General features: G+C 37.1%; 1 protein-coding gene across 2 annotated transcripts in view; it reads left to right on the top strand.

The window, feature by feature from the left end:
- Positions 1 to 20417, top strand: part of LOC107655705 (lanC-like protein 2) — a 27514-nt gene that overhangs the window by 1468 nt on the left and 5629 nt on the right. For both annotated transcript variants that reach the window (XM_016443279.1, XM_016443280.1), the window contains exons 2-8: positions 300 to 620; positions 4547 to 4664; positions 5299 to 5506; positions 8095 to 8242; positions 10939 to 11085; positions 18476 to 18658; positions 19736 to 19912. In XM_016443279.1, the coding sequence (XP_016298765.1) occupies positions 444 to 620; positions 4547 to 4664; positions 5299 to 5506; positions 8095 to 8242; positions 10939 to 11085; positions 18476 to 18658; positions 19736 to 19912 (1158 nt within the window). In that variant the 5' untranslated portion in view covers positions 300 to 443. The remainder of the gene's footprint in view (positions 1 to 299; positions 621 to 4546; positions 4665 to 5298; positions 5507 to 8094; positions 8243 to 10938; positions 11086 to 18475; positions 18659 to 19735; positions 19913 to 20417) is intronic.

Here is a 20417-nt window from a genome sequence, read left to right as displayed (position 1 = left end):
GGTCACGACGAGGCGTTCCCCATAGCGACCCCTAGAGGATGCAGTTCGAAGTTCCCTTGAAAGGGAACACTTCAATAACTAAAAACAATAAACGTGGAGAAAAAAAAAATCCTAAAAAAGTATAAATATAGTAGCATTCAATTACATTTTAACAACAATTCACATAGAAAACAGCTATTTTCAATTGTAATATTTCACAATATTTCTGTTTTACTATATTTTTGATCCAATAAATGCAGTAAATATGATTTTCTATTTCGAATTAAGGTTCTGTTAAAGTAACTACACATTTTCTTTAGGGACAGAGCCCCGAAGAGTGTCGGAGTGACTCCTGACCTTCATCAGTAGCCTCACCCAGCGTCATCATCATCAGCAGCAGCATCAGGACCGAAACACGTTTCTGCCGTAGTGAGAGAGAGTGTCCCTGGCGGGCCGCAGTCGCGATGGGCGAGAACATGTCGAAGCGGCTGAAGCTAGTCACCGGCTCCGAGTCGGAGATGGAGGAGCGCAGCTTCATCAACCCGTTCCCGGACCGGGAGCCGCGGGAGCAGGGCCTCTCCGGGTCCCCGAGCGCTGCGGAGCACAGCGGCGCGAACGAGCCGCTCGACGCCGGCGGGAAGGTGTGTGATCTCGCGTTGTTTGGTTTGTTTTTAGCATGTTAGCTGCTGTCAAATCAGACATGAAATCAGTCTAATTTTCAGCAGACGCGTGTGAGAAACTCATTTAATGAAGTGATCTGGAAACACACTTTCACAGCCTCATTAGTTAATTTCATTAATAAGTATTATAATATGCAAACAAACAAAAAAATGGTTTATGTCTATGTAGCTGTTTAGATCATATGTTTAATAATTCATTAAAAATAGTTAATAACAATTTATGTTATTAATGCATTTAGCTTAGATTGTAGCTGTCTGTTGTAACAGCAGGTGGCGCTTCTGGAACAGCAGAACTGCAGCGTTTCCCTGGTTACCACTGTAAACAAAGCAGCTGCACTTATTAACTAGTTTAAAATGCATTATACTAAAGTAAGAAGGAAAAAAAATGCCATCAAAACTTTTCTGAAGTCAGTCAATTCCCTATATTCCGAAATATATTCATATAAACCCCAATATTGATATTTTTCTTCCAGTAAACAGTGCTGTGCCTCTACAGTATTTTCTCTGTGCGTGTCTGTTAATTTTAGGTCCTGCTTGCAAGCGATGAACACTTGAGCATTTTTTATTTTTTATTGCAGACTCCAGCTTCTGTGAGAACAGGTTTACAAACGCGTCTCATTACAAATCTAGTGAAATACTGTAATCATTTGCCCATTGAAATGTTGAAAATTAAGCGAATGTGAAAACAAAGCGTAAGGTGTTGTTAATACTATTTGTTAATAATCTGTTGACTTTAGTGGTCTTTGTTGCATTATGTGCCAATGGTGACCATTCAAAAATGGGGAAAAACACTTCTTCCAAAGTTTGCATGCCTGTAACTCAATAAGTATTAGATACACCTTAATATCCTTTTATATCTTAGTTCTTAGCGAACTTTTATTTTGGTATCTTCATTTTTAAGGCCCTATATGGTTCATACAGATGGTCAAGAAACCAAATGTGGGTCACTTTGCATACAGATGCTTTTACTTTCAAAGAGGAATGTCTGAAGAACAAATAATGTTGAAACTAGAAATATATCTCGTTTCCCTCCTTCAAAACAATTGCTTAGCTCATACCTGTCAGACATTCTTCTTTAAAATAATAAAAGTATCAGCGGAATGCAAAGTGACCCACATTTGGTTTTTGACCAATTAAAATGTGTACAATTTAACTATTTAGCCTCCTGGAGCCGTATTGAGATCCCAGTATCTCTGGAACCCGAACCATATAGGATCAAAATATGAAGATACCAAAAGAAAAGTTTAAGAAATAAAATATAAAAGGGCATTAAGATATCTTTAATACTTAGTTACAGTCATGCAAACTTTGGGAAGAAGAAAAAAAAACTTAAAAAGTGCTTTTTCCCGCTTTTGTTCTGTCACCATTGGCATATAATGCAACAAAGATTGCTAAAGTCAAAACATAACAGTTATTTTAAATTGTAATATTTCATAATATTACAGTTTTTACTGTATTTTTGATTAAATAAGTGCAGCCTTGGTGAGCAGGAGAGACTCTTTCATGAAAATATGAAAACATCTTTATTCCAAACTTTGACTGCTAGTGTATGTCACTGCAAGTCTGCAGTGCACATCGGGACAGGGCCATAGCTGCTGTGCTTAGCGCTGAGCTGGAAACCCTAGCAACCCTTCACAACACCCTAGCAACTGCATAACAACACCCTGACGACCACTCACAACACCCTAGCATCACGATGGTGATGTTTGCACAGGCGAACACAACTCACATTTGCTTTTATGTTCATTTAAGATGCATGGAATCTTGTTTCCACCACAGAATAAAAAAAAAAATAGAGAGATAAAAATGTGACTTTTAATCTCACTATTTTTACTTTTTTCTTACAATTCTCAGAATTGCAAGATATAAACTCAGGATTCAGAGAAAAGGCAGAATTGGGAGTTAAACAGTTGTTTATTACATTTTTTTTATTCCAAAAAATTGCAAAATATAAGAATTACAAGATACAAACTCAAAATTCAAAGAAAAAAAACCCCCTCTGATTTGTAAGATGTAAAGTCAGAATTACAAGACGTAAAGTCAAAATTACGAGATGTAAAAACAGATTTGTGAGATATAAGCTAAAGTCAGAATTTTATTTTTTATTCCACAGTGAAAAAAACAACAACAACAACAACAAAAAAACAATCGCAATACTTAAACTCAGAATTCAAAGAAAAAAAAAAACTGATTTGCGATATGTATACTTAACTTAGAATTACAAGAAAAAGTCAGAATTGCGAGATGTAAACTCAACATTGTAAGAAAAAATGTGTTTATGTCTTGCAGTTCTGAGAGAAAAACAAAAACAAAGTTCGAATTGCAATATAAAAAAATTAGCAATTACCTTGTTTTAATTCCATGGCAGGAACAGGCTTGTGAAACTGTAGTGTCACAAAATGTGTAGCACAATTTTTTTTGGCATCTTGATCAAAAGCTGTGGTTGCTATGGTTATTTGGACATCCACTATGAAAGAACCATGCTATTGTTTGAACTACACTGGAGAGCCATGTAAAAAAAAACATGGTACATGATTATGGCAATCATTCAGCACATGCGGTATATCAGATTATCATGGTATTACTGTCTGATCTCTGTTTTCTCCATTGTGGAGGAAAGAGCAGAAGATTTGTGCTGATTTTCTCTTTGTATTCCCAGCAGTGGTTGATGGTTCGCTTCTCATGTCTCTGGTTCAGCAGGGTCTCTCAGCTGTCAGTCATTCCTGTGCTGTGGATCTCTGCAGAAATACATCTTATTATTTAATTTTCTTCAGACAGCAGCAGGCCTCTATGCTCAGCAAAGTTAACGCATTAGAATGCTCATCGGTATTTTTGAGTAACAGCTATTTGCTCTATGTAATGTAGAATTTGTATGTGTGCATTAAAGAAAAGCCTTTGCTTTCCCCAGTATTTGTTGTTTTAGAAGCAGAACATCTTAACAGCAGCATTGCAACACACTAGAAACCGCACAGATCGCTTTAGAAACCATATAGCAACATCCTGACAATCACCCAGAGCACCCGAGCATCATGGGGCAAAAACCATCACATATTCTTAGCAAAAGTCTAGTATAGTGAAAGTAACACAATTTTGACTTTTTCCAATGTTTACTCACATTTAAACATTGACTGCATTTGTAAGCTCAATCACTCAGCCCTGGGAAATATACATTACAAACCAATATTTTGTCCAAAAGTAGCTAGACAGTATCACTGATATACTATTATAGTTGTTATTAATTTTGAGTCAGTTATATCATCTGACTTCAGCATTTTATTAACAGCTTTTTTTGCAGTGTAGGCAAAGGTTCCTGAGCTATTGAACTCAGACCTTCAGAGATAGCAATACACATTATGAATTTTCCCCTGTGTCAGTAAACAGTCTGAGTAAAAGAACCTTTTTTCTTCTGTGTTCAAATGTGCTCTTTGTATCAGGGTGAACACCAGGATCCTGTGCGTGCCACATTCCCTTTTGTACCATTGTCAGCAAATCACAGATGACTGTTGATTCGGTATACAATTAGCTAGTCTCTTTGTGACTTTATTGTTAAACGTTTGCAAATATTTGTGAAATGACTCTGTGTAATATTATCAGTGGTTCTCCGAGCAGTGCCTCGAGGCTGAACTGAGATGTTGCATTGCAGGGCCAAAGAAGTCTCTAAAGTACAGTTTACATTGACGCATGGGTATGCATATGCATATATTTAGAATTTTATGATGGAGGTTCCACAGGGCTCTGTATTTGGCCCGCAACATTTTCGAACACAATGCTGTAAATTACTCAGTGCCAGTGTCTCTTTATGTGAACTCGTTAGTAAAACAACTGTTTGCCAAATGAAGCTTAGAAGCTTACTTACAAACTCTTTTTTTCCCCTTCCCTGAGAGTAGATCAGCGATGCCTTTCAGAAGAAAGTGCAAAGCAAGATCACAGATCTTCTTCAACAGATGGAGGAGGGCCTGAAGACTGCAGATCCACATGATTTTTCCACCTACACAGGCTGGTCAGGTGAATATCAAGCAGTTAAAGTAATGAGATTTATGGACTTTATTTATACCCAGAATAGAGTATAAATTGGTGTGCTGTTAATTTTTTGTTTGGAAAAAAAAAAAGAACATTCCTTTAAATTCTTAAAGTAACATTATTTGGATCCTACAGCATAGATAAGAAAACAATCTCATTCAGTGTTCAAATTTTAGTATTGACTGCATTTGTGAAGCTCAACCATCCAACTCTTGGAAATATATATTTTAATTAACTACAAACCATCATTCTGTCCAAACGTGGCTAGTTATTACCGACTGATACCTTCACTTAGTATAATTTTGGCAATTCTTTATGGATTTTATGTCATTTAAATGTAGTGAAATTTATGTTAAATTTTATGATTTTGTTTTAATTTTATACATTATTTATATATGTAATAATATTTATTTCTTTTTTTTGTTTATTTAATGTTATTTCTAGAAAATTGGGGTTTATTTTATTTGTATTCAAAATCTAAATTTATCAGATGTGGCAAGAAAATTGCAAAACCTAGTATGAAATGAATGGGAAATAATAAATAGTAAAGTTGAATGTTCGATGTTTTGAATATGCTGTAGTAGGGGTAAATGCTTTGTAAGGTGATTGTCATTGGCAGGCATAGCCCTGCTGTACCTGCAGCTGTATCGAGTGACGCAGGAGGCCTCGCATCTGCAGCGGGCTCTGGATTATGTCAAACGTGCGCTGAGGAACCTGAACGGACGGCGCGTCAGCTTTTTGTGTGGAGACGCCGGGCCTCTAGCTGTAGGCGCAGTCGTTCACCACCACTTAAAGAACCAGACCGAGTCCCAGGAGTGCCTCATGAAGTAAGGAGCATTTCTAACTCTCTTGTTTGTCTATTTAATCTTTGGCTTTCTCTGGTTGCTTCCACTGCCTGCTCTCTGGAAGTGTGGTTGGGGAAGCTATCTGTGGTTTTGCAAAAAAAAGTGGTGAACAAAACTTGAATTAACCTAGTCATTGGAAAATCCACTCTTACAGTCAGGAGGCATGATTAAATGTGTTAATTTTATCATGATGCAGGACGACTGACTGACTGATGGAGTCTATTCAGAATGCAGTTATATGAGCCTAAAATTCAAGATATGAGGAAAAAATCACCCTCTTATATTTATATCATATGATGTAGTTTAGCAATATCACACCAGCAAGAGTGCTGTTTCTCCACAATATCTACACCGCTGCAAATGTGTGCTGATACTAATACAACAGTTCAATAAACAAGAAGTTAATGTTGAGTTAAAAAAAGATAAAGGAGTTCCAATCAAAGCCACAGCAGAACTGTTGAGCGTCTCTCATCATCGCACAGCGGTGTTTCATTACTGAATGAATCCATGGTTTTGAATGAATCGAGTGAGTCAATGATTCAATGACTCACTCATTAACTCATTGTTTTTGAATGAATCAGCCGTTTGAATGAATCGTTTGAATGAATGATTCAAGTCACCTTTATTTGTATAGCGCTTTATACAATACTGATTGTGTTAAAGCAGCTTTACAGAGTCAAACAGGAAAATAGTTTGTCAATAATGCAAGAAGACAATAACAGAGTCATTTTTCAGCTAAAGTCAGTTCATTGATGATTCATGTGATCATGCAGTTCAGCTCTCTTCAATAGTGTCTGTGCAATCAGTCAAGCGTCCCCAACTAAACAAGCCAAAGAAACCAAAACTCCATCCATCGGTGTTGGCCAGACCAAACCAGCATGTGTTTGATGTGTTGATTCAATGACGCTGACGCTTTTAACTTCATATTTACAGTATTAGTCTACATTTGATATGCTGTCACTAAACTGCATTATTAGCCTCTATGATTTCTAGAAATTGTCATCGGCCCCTGACGCACTAGAGTTTGTCCTGCACTCATACGCTTCATCTGATGGCAGAATAGCGGTGAGGAGAACACTGATTCTGATCGAAGAGCTGGAGGTGGAAATGACCTTTGCTCCTCTGAGGCGTGTCTGTGTGCGGTAGTGAAACGCTCTGGCTCTCGTGTGTCCGTGTGTTATTCAGCGGCGGCGTGCTGTGCTCTCTGTACTCTCTCTGATAGATCGTCTGCTCGACTGCAGCTCTCAGCACGAGCCTGATTACATATCCTGCAAACCCTCATCCAGCACTGCCCTCAAAGTGCTCGCAATTCATTGCATTGTTCAAACACAGGTTTAGGTTAAGGAGAAAAAAAAACAACAACAGAAGAAGAAATGCTACATATTGTTCAAATTACATTAAACTTATTTGTGTGTATTTTTAATGTCTAGATTAAACCAGAGAGTAGGGTGCTTGATATAATGCAGATATATTCTACCATGCAAAGGTTTGGGGTGAGTAGTTTTTTTTATTTTTTTTATATAAATTAATACTTTTATTCATCAAGGCCGCATTAAATTGATTAAAAAAAAAAAATATATTAAAGACATTTATAATGTGACAAAAGATTTCAATTTCAAATAAATGCTGTTCTTTTGAACTTTCTATTCATCTGTGAATCCTGAAAAATAAAATGTATCACAGTTTCCACAAAAATATTGAGCAGCACAACTGTTTTCAACATTGATAATAATCAGAAATGTTTGTTGAGCAGCAAATCAGCATATTAGAATGATTTCTGAAGATCATGTGACACTGAAGACTGGAGTAATGATGCTGAAAATACAGCTGCGCATCACAGAAATATATTACAGTTTAACAGATATTCACTTAGAAAACAGCTGATTTAAACTGTAATAATATTTCAAAATTTTTACTGAATTTTTGATCAAATAAATGCAGCCTTGGTGAGCAGAAGAGACTTCTTTTTCTTATACAAATAAGAAAAAAAAATCTGTAAAAAATATATATATATATTGGGATTCAGTGCTGATAACTGAGACAAAGAACAGAACATATTCCACAATGTATCTGCAAATCTAAAAGTAATCTTAATTTTTTAAATATCAACATTTTCACTGTGAAATTAATCAGAAGGGATTGCTGGAATGTTCTTTACATAAATTAACCATTTTAACTCTTAACTCTTTATTTAATCATGATTACATGACACTATCATTGACGCAAATCATCTGACAGTTTCATACTTCGTTATAAATTAAAATATTAACTTTTTTAAGTTTTGTGTCTGAAAATATATGATATACTCTGTCAGATATTTCTGAAAATATTTTTTTAAAATAAGGCAAACAATGTAAAAAAAAAAAAAATCGAATCTACTTATTTGAGATAAATTCTATTTTTTTTAAAGTCCTATCAGTAGCAACACAGAAACGCGATGGCTGTTGCATTTAACAGACGTGATGCACAAAGTCTTTGGTAAACGTATTATTTAGCCTGTTGTCAGTGTGCTGAGGTCAGTATTGTGCTGCAGAGGTTATAACTGGTTCTCCTCCTGTCCTGTGGTTCAGACTGCTCCAGCTCCAGCATTCAGTGCTCAGTCCAGACTCAGACATTCCTGATGAACTCCTGTACGGACGAGCCGGATACCTCTACGCCCTGCTGTACGTCAGCAAAGAAATCGGGCCAGACGCGGTGGACGAGGTCACCATCGCCAAGGTGATTCTCACGCTATTCATGAGCAAAGCTGCTTTCTATTCATACATAAACACGAAAAGTACAACAGGCAGTAAAACTTGCATTGATAAAATACTTTACAATGCATCCATTGATAAAAATGCTCATCTTCTTCTGTCTGCTTGCGTCTCTAGAGTGTGTGTGTGTGTGTCTGCAGCAGATGCATTAATCCTCTGACCTGCACTGTAAATGCTTAGCCTCTCGTGGGCTGCTTTACTGTATGTCATTCATTATAGTCTCTGTGCGTTGGCCAGTGTCCAGTTTCTCAGTGTATGTGGGCAGACGAGAGGAGCAAGATGAAGGACAGTAATGTGTTTGTGTTGCATGATTTGGGCCACAATTTGTCCTCCCCTTTTTTTTTTATAGAACGTCTGGGTCTTTTTATGGTTGATAACTGCTTTTCATGTCAAAACTGACACTAGTGCATATGCACAGAAACAGACGTTAATTATTGCTGATCGTGATATGATATTTTTGCCATATCGCACACCCATATAGTAAACTAACAGATGTGCTGCAGTGTGAGATTGCAGTAACGTACTGTATATCCCTTAATAAAACTGTTTACAAAATACTGTAAATACTGCACAGTGGTTAGTTGATAATCAAATGAACAAGCATAAAAATATTGATTTTAATAAAAACAAGTAGTTATACACAATATTAGGGACCTATGATTGCCACAGAATGCAGTCATAAAAATGGAGTAAAGGAGAATGTCACGGAATTTGGCAGATTTTGAATGAATAGATCAAAATCATGTTTTTTTTATTTTTAATATTTAATTAGACCATTAAAACTGAACACACCGAATTTGTGAAAAATATAAAACATATTTCTTGAGGCCCTAAAAATTGATTTTTTTTTGTTAAACTTTTAATAATTTTTTGTTAAATTGTATCATTTTTATGATTTTAATTAATTAGTCTTTATAGCATGATGAATACTCCAGATGACACACACAGTAATAGTCTTTTTGCTCTCAGTTGATTGCATCTGAAAATAGATTGTTTGATAGTAACTTCAGATGCTTCTCCAGTGACTGCAGTCTTCATCTCAGTAGGTGATGTATCGTAGCTGATCACGCTGAAGTATGCACAGTGCTGTAGCCTCATCTTTGCTGACCGGAGGTCGTTCTTATCCCTGGGTAAATCTATAGCTTGTGCTGAATGCACGTTGCCCAGTATGGTGGTCCATTGCCTGAAATAGCCTCAGCGTCGTTATCTGCAAATGCAATTACTCCGAATCTGGTTTTGAATCTGTTTTTCACTGCTTGTATCTGCTCTCATTGCTCCTCTTCTCCCTCGATCTATCACTTCCTAGTTGATCTGTCGTCTTCTGCTTCATGACTAGGCAGATTTATTTGTCCGTCTGTCGCTGCAGTGCTCCCCAGATGACGCAGCTTTGCACTCTCGGAGAGCCGTGTGTCGTGTCTGATCTCATCCGTCATGTGTCTCTCTCTCTGAACTGCAGAGAATGAGGTTCAGAAAGCTGTGGGCGGCATTTCATCTCATCTCATTTCACTTCATTTCATTTCCACATTTTAATCAGGTTTGCCAGACACAATCAAAACCTTTCAGTGGGTTTGCTTGTTTAGTTGGGTTTCTGATTTGGTGTTTTGTTGTGGTGGATGTATTTAGGTTTGTTTTTTGATTTATTTAGGGTTTGTTTTGTTGGGTTTTTGATTTATTTAGTGTTTGTTTTGTTGGGTTTTTTATGTATTTAGGGGTTGTTTTTTGATTTATTTAGGGTTTGTTTTGTTGGGTTTTTTATTTATTTAGGGTTTGTTTTTGATTTATTTAGGGTTTGTTTTGTTGGGTTTTTGATTTATTTAGGGTTTGTCTTATCGGGTTTTTGATTTATTTAGGGTTTGTTTTGTCGGGTTTTTGATTTATTTAGGGTTTGTTTTGTTGGGTTTTTGATTTATTTAGGGTTTGTTTTGTTGGGTTTTTTATGTATTTAGGGTTTGTTTTTTGATTTATTTAGGGTTATGTTTCGTGAGTTTTTTAGGCTTTGTTTTTTTTTGGATGTTTAACTTTTATTTTTGTCTGGTTTTGTGATGTGTTTTTGATTTGTATCTTTTATCCAAGATTTTGTAAACTTAGTAAATTTTATGTTAATGTACATTATACATTACATGCAGTACATTAAACAGTACTTCTAATAAAGGTGTGTAAAAGGTGTGTGCTTGTTGTTTGTGTCAAACATTTACAAAGATGGTCCGGTATGTTCTTCAGTGTGTCTTTTTTTAAAGAATAGTTCACCCAAAAATGACAAATGTCATTATTTACCTGCCCTCATGTTGTTATTTAGTCTGTTCAACACAAAAGGAGAATTGAAGAATCCATGCATGACTGTTTTCCATACAGCAGTTTGTGGTTTTCACTATTATGCACATTCTGAATACATAGTTTCTCCTAATGATAGTCTTTGCTAGCACATTTTATAGCCCAGACGTGACATTTGCAGCCTTTTTGACAGTTCTGTTAGGTTTCACCGTGGCATTGCTGCAGTGCAGTCATTTGGTTACTTTGCATTTGCTGACGGCGTATTTTAATCAGTTCTTTAACCCTTGCTGAACCGCTGTGAATAAACCTGCTGATTACTGGAAAGTGACCGACGCTTTGATCCACAACAAGACCATTATCTGATCCCAGTGCGCTCTCTCTTGTTCCAAGGTGGTGACCGCTGTTCTGGAGTCAGGGAAGAACTTGTCTAAAGAGGAGAAGAAAGCCGAGCGCTGCCCGCTGCTGTACGAGTGGCATAAGAAACAGTATGTGGGAGCAGCTCATGGTCTGGCAGGCATTTACTACATGCTCATGCAGGTAAGACTGACATCGTTTTAAAGTGTTTGCAAACACACTTTTTGTAATGAACTCATCATATGGAACTGGGCTGCTGAGGGTAATGTGTGCAATAGGACTTGCATCTTTTCCAAACGTTTTCACAAAAGTAGTAAAATAATCATTAATGGAAGCATTAAAGAATCAGAACTTGAATCATTAAATTCCTTATGACTCCCATCCTTGTTTATAGGTCTGTTGTATCTGGCAGTGAAGCATCTATTCATTTGATGTTGTGATTATATCTGCTGCTAACAAATTGTTAATTACCAGCATTCATCTTGGGTCCACTCTTGTCCTGTCAGTCCAAAGGTTTCTGAAGTCTTTGTGCAGCAGCTGAGAGTCGTAACTAATCACGGACATATGATGAATGCATTGCTGAATGAGATGAGAACACTTTTCCAGGTGTTAAGTGCTATAATCAGGTCCCCGGTGTCTGTGCGTGTGCTTCGGATGTGTGCGCTCAGAAAACCATATATCAGAAGTTTAAACTCTTATGGTTTAAAATGCATGATTTCAGCACGATAAACATGATAATCAGAACCAAAACAGATGATTTTAGCAGGTCTGAGCTGTAATGGCGCAGCTCTATTCTGGAAAAGGGGGCGGGGAGCAGCAGCTCATTTGCATTTAAAGAGACAGGCCCGAAAAACAGCTGTTTCTGCTTTCACTCAAAATAGGCATTTTCAAAATGATATAATAAATGATCTGTGGAGTATTTTGAGCTGAAACTTCACAGACACATTCTGGGGACACCAGAGACTTAGATTACATATTGTAAAAAGGGGCATAATATGTCTCCTTTAAAGCTAGTCTCTAGGCCTATCACTAATTACAGCTGGTCCTAATGAGTGCCAAGCAGATTGATCCGCAGATGCATGTTTTATTGCAAAATGATTGTTGTAGTTTTGTAATGCCATGTGTAATTTATGCACAGTGTCAATAACAACAATCTGAGCTTAAGTCAAACTGGTATCTTTGTACGTCTGACTCTGATTTTGTTGTTATTCTTTGAATTAATTAAATTTTATAGATAATGTGCAACAAATGGAAGTCAAATTTTCCTTGAACCTGATTTTGCTTAAAGCAATAGTTCACCCAAAAATGAAAATTTTGTTAAAAATATCCTCACCTTCAGGCCATCTGAGATTAGGATGAGTTTGTTTCTTCATCAGATTTGGAGAAATGTAGCATTGCATCAGTGTCTCAGCAATGGATGCTCTGCAGTGAATGGGTGCCGTCAGAATGAGAGTCCAAACAGCTGATAAAAACATCACAATAATCCACAAGTAATCCACAGCACTCCAGTCCATCAGTTAACATCTGGAGAAGACAAAAGCTGAAACAAATCCAGCATTAAGACATTTTTAACTAAAATACGAGTCTATAATCCATAATAACACTTCCTCCAGTGAAAAGCAAGATTTTTTGCAAGTTTTGGCACAAGGAGTGTGCCACACATTCATATTCTATATATTATACATTATATTAAATATTCATATATATACTGTATATTAAATATATGATATTCACACGGTTGTTTAATTTTTAATGGCAAACACAAAAATATATTGTAACTGTTTTCTATGTCGGCCGGCCCTAATGTGCAATCAGTTACAGTGTGCCTTGATTTTGCCTTTTACAAGAACAAGGAAGGGCTTGAACCAAACACAACTTAAACACTGTCAGGGTTCACACCAGCTCAAACCTTCTGAGGCTTCCAGAAAACATGCCAGTGTTGCCTTTTTGTTTGAACGCTTTGTTCCATTAATTTCTTGTCTTTAAAATAGCTGATTGTGCAGCTGTAGATCACAGTGCGCAGAAATGATTCCCCCCCCCACCCCCAGCCACCTCGCTTTTGCATCAGGGAGCATTCTCTGTCACATGCAACACATTTTCAATTATTTGATGGATGCAACGTTAAGTAATCTATTCAAGAATAACCGACTGCAAGAGGCATTGAAAAACAGCGGAGGAAATAGTTGATTTTTTCCTTCTTTTAAAATAGCTGCTTACTCTTGTACTCTTTCTTATATTAGCTAAAGTTAACAGCAGTCTGCTGTAAGATTGATTAGAGGTCCGCAGAGGTGATGAATAATTTATCTTGAACTTTAAGATGTTGATCTGTAAACAGAATTTGTTGGACGTCTGCCCGGAAAGACTATGGCATGCGTTTAGCCCAGATTTGAGGGCCGCACAAATGCATCGTTCACATTTTTAAGAAGCTGATTTTAATGCAGACACTGCACCCTTCTGCCCTCTGTGAGACAGATAACACCGCTTAATTTAAGTAAATTAAGTTTTAATATCGAACCCCTTTAGTGAAGTTTTAATCACATCAGTGTTTAAAGATGCAGATCTGTGATCAAATTGTGACTCCAAGCAAAGAGTCAAGCAGGGACACACTACTGTTCACATGTTAGTTTAAAGAATACTGCAATTCAGCAGGGACAGGTTATATTGATCAAAAGTGACAGTAAAGACATTTATAATAAGATTTCTATTTCAAATAAATGCTGTTCTTTTGAACTTTCTATTCATCAAATAATCGTACTATAGAATAAATGACAGTAGAAAGTTTGTACTAATTGGTGATCTGACAGTAGTGATTCCTTTATTTCTAAATTCTATATTTGTGAAGCTTGTGTTGACGTTAAATTAAGCGACCTTATGAAATCACATAATTTGAATGTGCTTCCAGTGTTCCGAAAGCTTTTTACAAGCACAAATTGTCTTTAAGTCTGTTCTTTTTAGGGAAGCATGATATAATAATAATAATAATAATAATAATAATAATGTATTTCTATATAGTGCCTTTCAAGAACCCAAGGACATTTGACATAATATTGCTAAATAACACAAATAATAGAGGTATACAATCTAGAAACAACAAAGTGAACAGGCAGTCAGATGGTGATGATGGTTATGGTTATGTAAGCACGAATAACCGTTTCGGCATCTTTGAGATTTATTTAGTGAAGGTTGTATATGAAACAATGTTGCGAAGGTGGAAGAAACAGAGTTTAACAAGCTGGCTGATATGAGGTTCAAAACGTATTTTAGAATCAAATAATATTCTGTATAATGGGTAATTTACTGTAACTCCGTCAGTATGAATGGAGATGTCATGTTGGGAGGAGATTTAGGGATTTAAAACCTACTAACATGATTTCTGTTTTGTCTGTATTCAGTTTTAAGAAGTTTTCAGCCATCCATGCATTGCGATCTTGTAGACAGGAAGTGATGGAAGGGGGAGGAAAACAGAATTGGGCTGGAGAGTAAGATAGATTTGTGTATCATCAGCATAGCTATGGAAGTTCAGACCATGACGCTGAATGATCTGACCAAGAGGAAGCAAGATTATAAATAAAAGTTGACCAAGAATGGATCCTTGAGGTACACCAGGGAAAATGGTGACAGAATGATATATAAGAATTTAATTTTTTATTTAAATTAGTAGTTAATCTGGATGTTTAATAAAGTGCATGCTCATTTCCCCATTTCATCATCTATTGCTATCATATTATGGTCACTTAAGATGACTCTCATGGTCACTTATGGTCACAAATAGTTTAATAACACTATTAAACTAAATCTTTAGTAAATCGTAAAATTGAATGTCAATTTTTTTACTGTACATTATAATGTTGTAAAGCCTAAATTCACTTAGCATTTAAAATGATTCGGTTTAGCTTTTAATGTTTTATTTTAAATAGTAATAGCATATAGAATAGAATAGTAAAAAATTTATAATATCAGACATTTGTTGGTTAATGTTCATAGCATGACAATAATTATTAGCTTGTTGATATTGGTCAGGATTTTAATATTGGTGCGTCTTTATTCTCTTTCCGTGAGGGAGTTATTTTGAACTGTCTGTGTCAATATTTCAAATCTACTTGGCTGCAGTAGATGTTTGCTCCAAATTATGGCTCCTCTGAGTGAAAAAAATCACCATTTTAAAGCCATTCCAGAGCAATTGCATTGATATTTAGATGTTTGGACACACTTAAAGTGTAGCCTGGCATACCTGAGAACCCTGTCAATGCTCCTTCAAAAAGCATCCCAGAATGCAACGTCGTCTGCTAGCATTAGCATACGTCTTTACAGCTTCCTATGAAGTTTAATCCTCTTGCTACCACTGCCTCCTCTAATGGGTTTCCCTGAAGCCTTATAAGACCCCATATGCAGGCGGCTCCTATGTAAGCTACATCTTTATGGACCATTTCCAGGCTATACAGTGAAAAGCGGAGGCGAAAAGCACTAAAATGCCTCATTTTTCATCCCGTGCAGTAGCGCACGTGGCAGTAGTAAATGATCTAGTCTGCTCTATGGCAGCGGCACTAACAGAGACGTAGCGCGGTGGTTTCTGAATGACAGCTGGCTGTTTAGAATCAAACCCCGGAGAATTGTGATGTAATTTGAGGCAATAGAGCTTCACGGTGGTGAAGTGCGGCAGGGTTATAACTAGCTCAGTGCTTACATTAAACATCGCGAAACAGCAGGAATAGCAGATCGTTCTCTGAGAGGGAGAGTTGTTTTGGTGCATTGGGAGAGTTTTCTTTGTGCTGTAATTCAGTGCTGTGTGAGAAGGGAGGCATCCTTTTTCCTCTTTGTCTGTCCTCTCTTCTCCAGCCTCTGGCGACATGAAGCCTCTGTTCGGAAATCTGTCATCTCCACATGCACTGGAAGAAGGAACCTTTTAGGCTCCCAGCAAATGCAGTGTTAGGCTGTCTGAACTGCAACAGGGTGGCAAAACACTTCTAATATTTACTGAAGAAAATGTGTCTGCTGCTGACTGGTGTCATTGGAACTGTTGAACTGAGTCGCGTAGGCCAATCTTAAACAAAAACACAAGGCGTATAAAAGAAGTATAATTTAACCTTTTGTGTCAAGTATAGACTAATTTAACAAACTAACCAGGTAGCAGAATGCTAAGCTCGAATGCTGAGTGGTATAATTGAATATTTGCAGTATGCTGAGCAGGATAAAAAAAAAAACATTTGTGTTGGGAATAGGCTAAGCTAACAAATTAACCGGCTAACAGAATCCTAAGATAGTATGTTGAGTAGTATAATTGAACATTTGTGTTGGGAATAGGCTAAACTAGCAGATTAGCTGGCTAACGGAATGCTAATATAGTATGTTGAGTAGTATAATTGAACATTCGTGTTGGATATAGGTTAACCTAGCAGATTAATCGGCTAACAGAATGCTAAGCTAGTATGTTGAGTAGTATAATTGAACATTCGTGTTGGATATAGGTTAACCTAGCAGATTAATCGGCTAACAGAATGCTAAGCTAGTATGTTGAGTAGTATAATTGAACATTCGTGTTGGATATAGGTTAACCTAGCAGATTAATCGGCTAACAGAATGCTAAGCTAGTATGTTGAGTAGTATAATTGAACATTCGTGTTGGATATAGGTTAACCTAGCAGATTAATCGGCTAACAGAATGCTAAGCTAGTATGTTGAGTAGTATAATTGAACATTTGTGTTGGGAATAGGTTAAGCTAGCCTATTAGCTGGCTAACGGAATGCTAAGATAGTATGTTGAGTAGTATAATTGAACATTTGTGTTAGGAATATTCTAAGATAGCAGATTAGCGTATGCTGAGCAGGATAAAAAAAAAAACATTTGTGTTGGGAATAGGCTAAGCTAACAAATTAACCGGCTAACAGAATCCTAAGATAGTATGTTGAGTAGTATAATTGAACATTTGTGTTGGGAATAGGTTAAGCTAGCAGATTAGCCGGCTAACGGAATGCTAAGATAGTATGCTGAGTAGTATAATTGAACTTTTGCGTTGGGTATAGTCTAAGATAGCAGATTAATTGACTAGCAGAATGCTAAAATAGAACACTGAATGGTATAATTGAAGATTTGCTTTGGGTATAGGCTAAGAAAGCAGATTAACTGGCTAGCGTTAATTGATTAGCGGAATGCTAAGCTAGTACATTGACAGTATAATTGAACATCAGACAGGCGGGATCATTCGTGCTGCCTGTCTGAACAGCTGGTGAGCAGGTAACACTAATATTAAAATAAGAACAGCATGAAGCAGTAGAGATGAGCTCAGTCTCAGTGTTGTGTGTTAACTCAAATGAGAAACAGCTGTGAAGTTTGCTGCAGCTGCTGGCGGGAGGAGCAGCGAGCTGATTGGGTGTGGCGTGCTAGTGGTTAGCAAGGCAACGGGAGCGTGCGTCATGGTGACGCAGATGTCCAGCGTCACCGCTCTCACACCGCAGCATGTCAATATTTGTGTCGTCGTGATGGTGCTGCGTTCGTTTGCTTTGCTGAAACTGTAAAAGTAACCTGTGGGGCTGCAAACGAGTGTAATATCAGTGACAGCAACAGATCCAGCTGTGCTTTTATTAAAGGGCATTTTCCTGCAGAAATGAACTCCAGTTAGTAGCAGCAGCAGTGTTAGAGGATCTGTGCGAAGCGTTCCTTTAGTCTTTAATAACTCGGACAGCAGCAGCTCTTGTAGCTCAGTGGGAGCCTTCAGTGCTTTATCAAGCCTCACGTCCTTAAACTCACTCTGACACAGCACTGCACTCTTTAACTGCTGTAAGTGGACACTATGAATGAGAAATATTACATACATATTGATGTATGTGGGTCTTAACAGAAATGAACCATTTAATGCATCTGTAGCTACAGGCTTGATGGTGCTGTGCTGAACACTCCAGATATCATTTCATTTTTCAGAAATCTGTGCCATTAAAATACACATGCTGTTCGAAAAAACATCTGTGCCATAGAAAAAAAAAATCCTAGATAAAATCCTAAGAAGAGAAGTTCTTGCAAATGCATATTCATGTTGCTTTCATATGGTTTTAACATATTTTATTCATTCATAAATGTCATTATGCTTTTGAGAAGTCACTCAACATGACATTTTACAACATGACATAAAAAGGTCAAATTATTTGATATTTTAATATGTTCTAAATGTCAGTTGCACCACATACCTTTCTTGTTTGCGCCATATGGTAAAACCTTTTCAAATATTTGATTTTAAATAAATAAATGTAACAAAACTGCTTTATTGCTTTTTCTTTATAAGAAATAATAATAAAATATTGTGCAAAGGTACTTGGAGTAATACAATTTTCTTTTCATTCATTTCAATCTTTTAATGAGGCTTTTTTCTTATATGATATCAGGACAGTTTCACTTAGATATTTTTGACTTTATGCCTCCCCAAAAATAACAAAATGAAATTTAATTCAGAAAAGAAGGCTATTCATACTGTTTTTTTATTCAATTCTTCAATATAGACAAAAAAAAAGTTTTTTTTGTTTTGTTTTGTTTTTTAGTATGTTTAAAACTACATTTTCAGTCTAACTTTGTCTTTCTTCACAGCCGAGTGCTAAAGTCAGTCAGGACACTCTGAATGAGCTGGTTCGGCCCAGTGTGGATTACGTGCGGCACAAGAAGTTCCGGTCGGGCAATTACCCATCATCCCTCAGCAACGAGACGGACAGACTGGTGCACTGGTGTCACGGAGCTCCTGGAGTGCTGCATATGCTCATCATGACTCATAAAGTGAGTGACTCTCTCTCTCTCACACACACACACACACACACACACAAACCGTCATCATCTCAGTACACATTCAAGAGTATATGAATATACTCATAGTTTACATTCATTTATAGAAATGTATATAGCATGATCACACCACATCAAGATTTACAGCAGATATTGCACTCATGCATTTCTATACATGGGCTCTGTTTTTCATAAATACAATATCCTGTTATGCGCCTTTATGATGTGGAAAAAACAGCTCGTTCTCTCTGTGGAGAGACTGATATCTGCCATTGAAGTGAAACGGGAATAAATGGCATACATTTGTCTCGCTGTCTGTCTGTCTCATTCTTAAGGTCATGTGTGAGTTTATTTCTTCATACAGCAGCCCACAGTGACATCTAGTGCTCACTTACAGAGTCACATTTTTAAAACATAATAACCTTATTTTTTATCAGGCATCTTAGTGATATTTAAAAATGTTGCACTTGCGCATAAAAGTTTGACTTGACTTTGTTCACACATTTAAATATGTAGTAAGATAGAATCAGAAAAAATACTTTTATTGTGTGAAAGAGTCTGTGCACTTTTAATGAGTTTATTTTCTCTCTCCATCACTGTAGAATGAACATATGGGTCGTGTTTCTCTCTCTTTCTCGTTTTGTGTCCGTCTGTGTCTTTATCTCTGACTTGTGGGTTGCCTGAGGACTGGAAGCATGTGTTATGTGTTATGTGAGCATGCGTTATATTTGGAAAGTGAATTTTTCCTCCAGCAACTTTTACACCAGAGCTCTGACAGATGAAGACAGACGGCAGGACCTGCTTTTACACGCACACACTCACAAACACACACACACACACTCACACACACACACTCACACATAAACACACACACACACACACACACACACAAAAGTGTTATGACAGTAAATATACATAGCAGGGCACAGTCTGCAATTATTGCATTTGACTGTAATGATGTAATTGCTATAATTAAAGCTTAATAAGTCTGATTTGTCATTGATTCTGAGAGGAAATCAAATGAGTCTGCAGCAGAAACTGTAGGAGCTCAATGCGTGTGTGTTGTTTCAGGTCTTCAAGGATGAGAAGTACCTGCGAGACGCGGCTGAGTGTGGAGAGGTGATCTGGCAGAGAGGTTTACTGAGGAAGGGTTATGGACTCTGTCACGGCACGGCTGGGAACGGATACGCCTTGCTCTCGCTCTACCACGCCACACAGGACAAGAAATACCTGTATCGTGCCTGCAAGGTACAGCGCTAACACTTTCCTCTCTCCTCTGAAGCACAAACAGCACATCTGCAGAGCCGATTGTGTGCGGTTAGTGAAGTGTTCATCATCTCTGAACACACAGACGCCACACGCCGCTCACAGCCAATGATGCGTGTTATTAAACCTGACGTCATGGAAACAAAGCAAGTCACCTGACCACAGCTCTGTGTGAGCCTTTATAGGTAAACAGCACATTTGACGTCTGATCCAGGGCTGGTCAGCAGTTTTATGTATTTTTTAAATATTTAAAAAAAATTATTGATTTCAGTTGCAATAATCAAATTGCTTGTATCACATACTGATGAATTATTTTAATCAATCTGATGATAAATTATGAAATGTAGAGTCTGGTGACATGAGTTCTTCACTGGCATATGTGACCCTGCAGCACAAAAGCAGTCTTAAGTCGCTGGGGTATATTTGTAGCAATAGCCAACAATACATTGTATGGGTCAAAATTATAGATTTTTCTTTTATGCCAAAA

Source organism: Sinocyclocheilus anshuiensis, unplaced genomic scaffold (assembly GCF_001515605.1).
Source record: "Sinocyclocheilus anshuiensis isolate Anshui unplaced genomic scaffold, SAMN03320099.WGS_v1.1 scaffold631, whole genome shotgun sequence".
Classification (NCBI taxonomy): domain Eukaryota; kingdom Metazoa; phylum Chordata; class Actinopteri; order Cypriniformes; family Cyprinidae; genus Sinocyclocheilus; species Sinocyclocheilus anshuiensis.
This window is presented reverse-complemented; position numbering and strand designations above follow the sequence as displayed.